The 10,316-nt window shown below is 44.4% G+C and overlaps 1 protein-coding gene across 1 annotated transcript in view; it reads left to right on the top strand.

Moving 5' to 3' along the window:
* Positions 1-9,101, top strand: part of LOC107109871 (zinc finger protein 271-like) — an 11,665-nt gene extending 2,564 nt beyond the window's left edge. The window contains exons 2-4 of the mRNA XM_015410583.1: positions 2,409-2,535; positions 6,037-6,507; positions 9,094-9,101. Of these exons, the coding sequence (XP_015266069.1) occupies positions 2,409-2,535; positions 6,037-6,507; positions 9,094-9,101 (606 nt within the window). The remainder of the gene's footprint in view (positions 1-2,408; positions 2,536-6,036; positions 6,508-9,093) is intronic.
* The last annotated feature ends 1,215 nt before the right edge of the window (positions 9,102-10,316 follow it).

Raw genomic sequence — 10,316 nt, forward strand, 5'->3', positions numbered from 1 at the left:
GGGGTGCGGAGGGAGGGTAGCAAGTGGTAAATTCTAGCTTGGGGGGGGGTGTTACATTTTTTTAAAGGCAGAGAACTTTGGTAAATGGGATGAGAATGGAACCTGATTCTTTCTGGCTGAGGTGTGTAGCCCGTTGGGCAGTAAGACTTCTTGTGTCTTTTTTCATTGGGTAAACAGTTGACCCGGAACATACTATTCCTAAAGGGGTATGTGGAGAAACTGTTTTGCAGGACTCTGTTTCCTTCCACATCTGTGGCGCAGACGCTCCGTGCCTCAAGTCTCTGCCTTGCTGTGCTCCTTATTTCCCGACTCCTGGTATTTAACCCCTTTTTCAGTCATTGACCAATTGTCTGTAAGTCTCTCCAGCTGGAGGATTGGCACCCCAGCCCCTCCGTCTCGCTCAAGAGTGTCTTACAGGCCCTGCCTCTGAGCTGCGGCAGGAACAAGCAGTCGTGCCTTCACAAACTCATGGGGGCGGGAAGGTTCAGCTGCCTTCTCCTCTTCCTTTTTTCGCTTGGTGGAACAGGGTTTGAGTCAGGCGTGGTTTCTGGGGAACAGAAGTCAGAGTCAGGCATGGTTTGTAGGGGGAACAAAAGTCAGTCCCAACTTTACTTAGAAATGTATAATAAAGACTAAGGCACGTGCGTGCACGCACACAAGATTTCTCTAGTCAGTAGAACTGAGTAAAACAGAAAAAACAAATCAGGAAATCACATGCTGTCTGGCTCTGAATTAGATTTGTCCATAGCACATGTTATTGTGAGGGCAGGTGCCATTTCCTTGGGATTTCAAGTGCTCAGAGAAGTCCCATTAGTGGTGATGGTGACCCAAAATGTCTCACAACATTCTCCCTGTAAGTTCTGTCTCAGCTTAAGTCTGAGATTCTGTCATGCTGCCCCCGTAAACAAATGAGCTGACAAGACAGGGATCCCTGACGTGTAATGGTAGAAAACAGCAGAGAAACACCAAGGGAAGACAATCAAAGATTAAATGCACTTGAAATGTCTGAGTATAGGATATATTAAGTGTTTAAATTACAAATAAACATCCATAATAAGTTGGTGCTCCACAACCAAAAACAAATACAATATTCCCAAATATAATCATATGTGCTCATGGCATATCATACTTCAATACTGAGATACAGGGAAACATAACAGTTATTGTGCTCACAGGTGCTGGTAACAAGGTATGCACATAAATCCAACTGGTGGAAGAACTTTGGCAGTCATAAATCCAGCAGAGGATGACCGGTGAAAAATGTCCGATAGCCGAAAACGCCTTTCCTAGGTATATAGACGTTTCAATTTCTCTTCTTCTAGATAAGCGGCTGAATAAGGGAACCTGATTTCAAAGATAATTACATTACCAGTTCTTTTAGCTATATTGAATCCCAGGGTTGTTGAAGTATGATATGCCATGAGCACATACTATTATATTTGGGAACATTGTATTTGTTTTGGGTTGTGGACCACCAACTCATTACAGACGTTTCTTTGTAATTTTAAATACTTACTTAATATATCCTATACTCAGACATTTCAAGTGCATTTAATCTTTGATGGTCTTCCCTTGGTGTTTTTCTGCTGTTTTCTATAAACAAATGAAACAGCATACAGAAAGAGAAACTGAAACTGGGATTATGACTCTAAGAGAGAAATCTTTCCACTTCTTTCCTCTTGTGTGTAAAGTCACAGCCAATTTATGGTGACCCCGTAGGGTTTTCAAGGCAAGAGACCAACAGGGGTGGGCGGGCCCTGCTTAGCTTCTGAGATCTGGTAAGATTGGGCTAGCCTAGACCACCCCCAAGCAAAGAGGAGAAAGAAATCACCACTTCTTTGCAGAGTAGTGGACACCGCTGTTCTGCATAAGACTCAAGTCAGGAAAGTGGGCGAGCAGGTGATTGGATCCCCCTTCCTTTGTTCTGGGAGACACTCATCTGGTTCAAGATGGCGGAACAAAGTAGGCTGTGAACTCTACTCCCTTTTCCCACATGAAACATCTTCTCCTGCACAAAAATACAAAATTGCCCATCTGGATTTTTTTTTGTTGATAGTTTATTTTTATTTATTTATTTAGACATTTTTACCCCGTCCTCCCCGCAAGCGGGCTCAGGGCGGCTTACAAGGGGCATGAGCCCATACATAAAAACCAATAAAACCATATAAATTAATCAACACATTACATTCAACAATAAAGTGCAACAATAAGGTGCTGCCATAGACAAGATCTTAAGTTGTTATAGTGGCGGCTTCAGCAACCCACAATTGGGTATCACTGTCCAATAAATAGTCCGAGCCCGTCCGCTGCTCTCATTGTCACATGGATCTCATATCACTGGATTCCAAGGGCACTCCCGACTTAGATAGTATCACCACCGTTGGTGAATGTTTCCTCCTTTCTTCCAGGGCTCTGTGTCCTTCGAGGAGGTGGCCGTGTATTTCACGGAGGAGGAGTGGGCTCTGCTGGATCCTGGCCAAAGAGCGCTTTACATGGAAGTCATGCGGGAGAATTTTGGGACCGTGGTCTCTCTGGGTAAGCAAGGGGCTGTGGCTGCTGAGCGGAAGGCCCTGAGTCATTTTGTGAGTGTCCCAAGAATTCTCTGTTAGAGATCCCTGACTGTTCTTTATTTCTGGAAGAAGAAAAAAAACCATTTCACTTCTTAAAGATCCCTAGAGAACAAATTACTCTTTACACTGCAAACTACCCTGGTTGATCCATTAGTACAGGGGTCCCCAACCTTATTGAGCCTGCAGGCACCTTGGGAGTTCTGACAGAGCATGATGGGCGCAGCCACAACATGGCTGCCATAGCTTACCTTCGGTCTCACAGTGAAGAAGTTCCTTGTGCTGTGGTAGTAGCTGCTGCCAAAGCCATCTCTTTAAAGAGCTACACAGCCAATCAAATCGCCAGTGGCCCATCAGAACTCTTGCTGGGCAAAAGCCCCACCTGGCCCCGCCCCTTTCTAAAAACACTTGGCAGGTACCGAGAAAGGTGTCGGTGGGCACTGTGGCGTCTACGGGCACCACGTTGGGACCCCCCGCTCCAGGATCTTTCAGTGGCTTTTGGTATCACTAATCTTTGGCTCCTGAGTTGTCTGGAAGATATTAAATAAATAGGGTACATGCAAAAAGCCCCACCCCCTGCTCCCAGCAGCCCTCAGTGAGAGGAAGAAGCAGCCTCCCCCCCGGCCCCCTGGTTAGTCCAGGTGGCTCTTGCTGAGTGGTATCCTCCTCAGGGCTTACAGTTTCTTCTGTTAAAGGTTCTCTTTTCGGCCTTTTGGCTAAGAAGTGTAAACATTATCTACCTAAGTCATCTATTCTTATCAGTTTAATCTTCTGTTAAAGGAGCCAAGTCCTCCTGTCCCTGGCTGTCAAGCTCTGCTTCGGAGGCCACGTCGGGGGCAGGCATGACACCCTCCTCTGTGAGGACACATCGTCCCGTCCCCCCCAATAGCTAGCAATCCAAAACTGGTATAAACCCAACTCTTCTTTTGCCTCTGGGTTCCCATAGCGTTCCCCCATGCTGGTCAACAATTACGGGAAACAGCTAAGTGAAGTCATCCAGAGATTTGGTTGGGTTGTCACCAGTATGCAGGTAACAGCAGATAACATTCCATATGATCCTGGGGAAACTGTAGGAACTATAAACTGGTGCCAGGAGGCAATTTGGGTTTGGAAGAGGGCTAAGAAAGTGCTAAGAAACTGAAGCTGAATCCTGACAAGATGGAAGGGCTCCTGGGGGGTGGAAGGACTAACCCAGTTTTTGAGGTGTCCCCTGCTTCAGATGGATTGTTGTCCCCTTGAAGGAACAGGGGTTACTGCTGGACTAACCCTACTACTGCATCAGTGGTTGATGGAGTTGTCCAGGGGTGCCTTTCACCTGCCTTGACGGCTTAACCAGCTGTAGCCTTTCCTGAGTAGAAAAGATCTGGCCATTGTGGTGTATGCCCCGTGAACATATAGATTAGATTACTGCAGTCTGTTGTATATGCGGCTGTAGTTGAACATCGTTTGGAAGCTTCAGTTGGTTCAGAAAGCTTCAACCAGGATGTTGGTTGGATTAAATCATATGGACCGCATCACTCCAGTCTTGATCCATCTACTAAACTTGTGTCCAGGTGGTGTTCAAGGTGATCATATTGCCCTCAGAAGCCCTGTATGTTTTGAGACCAGCGTACCTTAAGGACTGCCCACTTCCCTACAAACCTAACCGACCACTGTGATCATCTTCTGTTGCCCTGCTGGGTGCCCCTTTTGCTTTCTGAGGCTGGATGGGCAGGAAGCCCAGAGAGGACCTGTTCAGTTACAGTTCTCCAGGGGGGGGGGGAGGTGGTAGTGGTGGTGATGAGGATGATGATTGGATTTATACCCCGCCCTTCACTCGGAGTCTCAGAGTGGCTTACAGACCCCTTTCCATTCCCCTCCCCACAACAGGCACCCTGTGAAGTAGGCGGGGCTGAGAGAGCTCTTTCCAGAACTGCCCTTTCAAGGACAGATCTTGTCAGAACTATGGCTTGCCCAAGGTCATCCAGCAGGTGCAAGTGGAGGAGTGGTGTTCCCTCTAAGCCGTGGAGTCTTGTGAGCAAAAATTCTACTTTGTGAGCTACTGGCATTAAAGTTGTGAGCGAGCAATTTGGCTGCTCCATAAAATTAGTTTGCTCTGGAGCCATCCTTCCTGAGCCAAGGCAAAAAGGTGTGAGCCGGAGTCTAAAAAACTGTGAGCTACACACCAACTCAGCTTAGAGGGAACAGTGGTGGGGAATCAAACCTGGTTCTCCCAGATTAGAGTCCGCGCACTTAACCACTACACCAAACTGGTGTAGCGCTCAGTTTACTGAGTTGCTCTGTGTATTCCAGATGAACCAAAAGAAATTAGCTGTGCGTAGCATCAATACCAGTTTCAAAAATCAGTAAATAAAGAAAAATTCATTTATAGACAAATAAGCAAACCATTTACATTGACACAGAAAGTACTCTATCTTTCTGTGTTATACCTCTGAGGATACCAGTCACAGCTGCTGGCGAAACGTCAGGTACTACAATGCCAAGACCACAGCCATACAGCCCAGAAAATCTACAACTAATAAACCATTTATACAATTTCCGAATCCTAAGCAAAATTATTCATTCAATATAGAATTCATAATCAGGGCATAAATGATTAAACGTCCTATATATGGCTCACAAAGTCCAAAACACTCCAAGGTGCTCAATCCCTCCTAATGGACAATACGTTCAATATTCTCATAGTGAATGTTGTGAAGAAGAAGAGAAGAGATTGAATTTATACCCCGCTCTTCACTACCCAAAGGTGTCTCAGAACGGTTTACAAACTCCTTTCCCTTCCCCTCCCCACAACAGACACCCTGTGAGCTGTAGGCCCTTATCCTCCTTTACCTCAATCTAGATGCTGAGGTCATCTGCACACTGTATCAAGACTGGTTATCAGAGCCACACAAAGAAGTTTGAGGATTTTAACTCTGTGTATGTGAAGGCATAGCCCATTTTGAAATTGATATTGGAAACTGAATACGCTGAGACTGATTTTCAGTCATTGGTTCCAGCTTGTTAAAGCCATATTGGTGAAATGTGGAGCATATCTTGCTAAAGCCATATTGGTGAAATCCGGAGCATATTGAGGAGGTTGGCAATCCCTTAGTTCTTCTTTTGGAATCATTCCAGTGTTCCTTTTTGGAACTGTTGGAGCAGATATCTTCTGGAAACTCGCTTTCCCCCTATACACTGTGAAGCATATTGTCCATTAGGAGGGACTGAGCACCTTGGAGTGTTTTGAACTTTGTGAGTCATATATAGGACATATAGGTGTAATCATTTATGCCCTGATTATGAATGCTATATTGTATGAATAATTTTGCCTAGGATTTGGAATTGTATTGATGGTTTGCTTATTTGTAAATGAATTTTTCTTTAATTATTGATTTTTGAAATGAGTATTGACGCCACACACAACGAATTTATTTTTGTTTATATACTGTGTGTCTCACTATTATATTGGATTTTCTGTATGTTCCAGAAACAGATGATGGGGAACCACTTGTGAATGGAGAAAGAGAAGAAGAGATGGAGGTGGATGAAGAAATTGTAAATCAAGGCAGAACCCAAAGGGAAGGGGAGCAGCACCAGCAGAAGAAATCATTTGCCTTTTCAGGTAGGAATCTGCAGGACACTGGAAAGAGCTTCAGTCAGAGTCTACATCTTACTACTCACCAGACGACTCACACCAGGAAAACATATAAATGCTTGGAATGCGGAAAGAGCTTCAGTCGGAATCACCATCTTATTTCCCACCAAAGTATTCACACTGAGGATAAACCATATAAATGCTTGCTGTGTGGAAAGATCTTGATGCAGAGAACAGACCTTCTTTATCACCAAAGGATTCACACTGGGGAGAAACCATATAAATGCTTGGAGTGTGGAGAAAGCTTCATTTATTATAATCACCTAACTTTACACCAATGTATTCACACAGGACAGAAACCGTGTAAATGCTTGGACTGTGGAAAGAGCTTCATTCACTACAGCCATCTAACTTTACACCAAAGGATTCACACAGGAGAAAAACCATATAAATGTTCAGAATGTGGAAAGAGTTTCAGTCAAAGTGGAAACCTTACTTCACATCAAATGATTCACAGAGGAGAGACACATGTAAGTGCTTGGAATGGAGCTCAAACCATACTGCTCACCAAAGGATTCATATTGAGGAAAAATGATATAAATGTTTAGAATGTGGAAAGAGTTTCAGTCAAAGTGGAAACCTTACTTCACATCAAATGATTCACAGAGGAGAGACACATGTAAGTGCTTGGAATGGAGCTCAAACCATACTGCTCACCAAAGGATTCATATTGAGGAAAAATGATATAAATGTTTAGAATGTGGAAAGAGTTTCAGTCAAAGTGGAAACCTTACTTCACATCAAATGATTCACAGAGGAGAGACACATGTAAGTGCTTGGAATGGAGCTCAAACCATACTGCTCACCAAAGGATTCACACTGGGGAAAAACCATAGGAATGTTTCCACTTTAAAAAGCACTTCTGCTACACCAAAAGCCTTACTTTTCCACCAGAGGTTCACACCGGACAGAAACTATGCAAACCAAGCTAAATTCGGTCACAGTAGTCGCATTTGCCATCCTCTCTGGCATGGTTACATTACAAAAGCTTTAGATATGTTCTCGTTGTAAGAAAGACCGGTCTTACTTAAACACCTGGGGAAGTGTATAACAGACTGTGGTTGAAACTTTAATCAGAAGTGATACTGAGGGGGCAGAGAAATGGAAAGATGAAAAAACCCCTACCTTGGTTTCTTGGAAAAACAAGATTTGGGAACATTTTCTATTGGGGAAAATGGCCTCACAGAATGCGGCACTCACCTCGGGCAGTAGTTTACGTAAATTCCAAGCAATTTGGTTTCCAATGATCGCATATCTATCTGAGGGACACTTTGTTCCTAATAATCGTCATTACCAGAAACTCTTATTCTTTTGAACTATCTAAAATTGTGTTTGTTTCTCAGTTACTGTATAGATTGTCACTTCTATATTGTTAGACATGAAGTATTATCCACTCATGCAGTTTACAGTTTGTGTTAAATGTTATATTTTCAAAAAATTATAAAGTCTTTTAAAAAATGCAAGCAGGGGGAGCGTTTTATGCTGCTTTTCATACATATTCCTTTTATTTGATCGTAGCCATGTTATGGTATTTATGTTACTACCTGATTTCCTTGGTCACGGTTATGCCATCACCAGTGCCAAATTGATTAGTCATGGAAATTGTGGCACTGGAGATTGGCTGAATGATAAAATTGGTAAATTTTAATGATTTATTTAGAGTCCACCTTTCTCACTGAGGCTCCTGACTGGCCTGACTCTCAGAGCGGTTTCTGTTTTCACCTTTGGTTTGCTTCCACCAGCTGGCCTTTGTAGGAATTACCTGCTCAGAGGGCCAATATTCCAGCCTCCCTTTCTGCATTGCTGTTCTGCAGGGGTCGTTTCGTAGAAAAAGAGCTAGGGGAACTCATTAGCATATGCCACACCACCTGACATCCTAAGGCCCGGCAGTGGACCTGCAAGGGTGGCGGGAGTGCGAGGAAGCCCCGCTAAGGCCCTCCCTGGCCCCAGGCAGGCAGGGGTGGGGAGAGGCGGGGAGGAAGCAACTTACCCTCCCTCTTCTCCTGCTTCCTCCTGGCTGAATGAGGGCCGGAAGCTGGGTGGCCGAAAGCAGGGGGTGGGGCTTCGTCGTGTGCCCCGCCCCCTGCACCTCACCCGGGGGAACTGCGATCCCCCGCGATCCCCCCCGAATCGACCTCTGCTGTTCTGAGGCTCCACCTAATGCCTGCATCTCCTATGATACAACCACTGGTTACCATGGTGACATTTTACCAATCTCATGCATGCCTGGGGAAACAGTGATCTAGTAACAAACTGCCACCTTTTCCCCCGGTGTCCTTTGAACAGCAGAGTTGTATGTGGTTTGGAGAATAACTGGTGGTGGGAAGTGCCATCAGGTTTCAGCAGAGTTATGGTGACCTTGTAGGGTTTTCAAGGCAAGAAGTGATTTGCCATTGTCTGCCTCTGCATTGTGACTCTGTACTTCCTCAGCGGTCTCCCACCCAAACAATAACCGGGGCTGATCCTGGACCATCCAGGTCAGGGCGGAGAATACCTATAAGTGTTTAAAATAACAAAAAAATTTCAAAGTAAAAAGTCCACACACGCACTGTACAGCAACAGACTGAGGCTTTGCCTGTCCCTTGGCTCTATATGGTCCCTTGGCTCTATATTCAAAGCAAAGATCTTTAAGCTTAGATGTTACTCTTGTGTAAAAGGCATCCAGTTACCTTGGAATTACCTGTCCAGGCAGCCAGCCCTTTTTTCTGTTCCACATGGCAAAGCTGGGCCATCAGTATGGAGCCCAGGTGTGAGAGTTCCTTCCTCCACATGGAATCAGCCAAAATGGATCCCTTTACTTCCATGTGGGTCAAATAAACTTTTCCTGAAATCTCCTGGAAGATAACTGTCTACCTTCTCATACCTGCCAAGTCTTTGTGTTCCTTCTAGGTTTCTGATTCCAGTAGAGGTGTACCTAGTTGTTTCATTGTCTCCAGCCAGGATGGCCATTAGCATTTTTAAAATAATTTTTATTACAAGTAACATCATAAAAACAATCATAGTGCTGAATACAAACAGATACCAAAGCAAAGATAACTGACATATACACAAAACCAGGCCCTGTATCCTCAACCAAACTTAGCTGCAACCGTTTAGTTTTCATCAGACTAAATGACGTGTCAATCCTTATGTGTGGCAGAATGATGGCTGATCTTGAAAAGAGCCAAGTGAGCTCTGCCAATATTTGTGTTAAGCCCTATTGTAAGAACATAAGAGAAGCCATGTTGGATCAGGCCAATGGCCCATCCAGTCCAACATTCTTTGTCACACAGTGGCCAAAGCCCAGGTTCCATCAGGAGGTACTGGGTGCAAATGACTTCTCCCTCCTGCCTGTCTCCACCTAAGATAGAGAAGAACCTTTAAAACTCGGGTGTGTGTGTGTTTCAAGCCCAAATCCCTAAATAGATTTTTTTCTCCACATAGCTCTATTTGTGCATCACCTTTATAAAAATTGCCCCCCCCCCCATTCTGTGGGGCTCTAGGCGATCTACAAATACACACATGGAGGGACAAAACCTGCTGAGGGAAGATCAGCATGGCTTCCGCAAGGGGAAGTCCTGCTTCGCCAACCTTTTGGAGTTCTTTGAGAAAGTGAACAAGCATGTAGACAACAGTGAACCAGTAGACATTATATACTTGGACTTTCAAAAGGCTTTTGACAAGGTACCTCACCAAAGACTAAAGATGTGAAGGCCCGGGGAAAAATGGAAAAATTCGGGGGGGGAATGTTTCCCCCCCCCCATTTTTTCCCTGAAGCCTTTTTTTTTTCCGAAAAATTGGCAACACTGAAAAAAGAAGAGAAAGGGGGGGGGGAATGATTATGGAACGTTTTATTTTAACATGATGAATAAAATATTTTAAGACCAGGTGTTCAAATATTTTCCAAATCATTTCTAAAAAATATGTATGTTATCAGAGTGATCTAATTTCTGTGCACTGAGGACAAATAAGTCCTAGGTTACCAACTGAACTCTCCAATGCAAGAACAAGATGCATTTCTTCCTTTAGGACAGGGGTGGCGAACAAGTTCGACAAAAAGAGCCAAAATTTTAAACTGTGAGAGTCAGAGAGCCACACCACGCAGTGACCTGCCAAAACAGACAAACACTCAC

This window comes from Gekko japonicus, unplaced genomic scaffold (genome assembly GCF_001447785.1).
Source record: "Gekko japonicus isolate JY-2015 unplaced genomic scaffold, Gekko_japonicus_V1.1 scaffold3744, whole genome shotgun sequence".
Lineage (NCBI taxonomy): Eukaryota > Metazoa > Chordata > Lepidosauria > Squamata > Gekkonidae > Gekko > Gekko japonicus.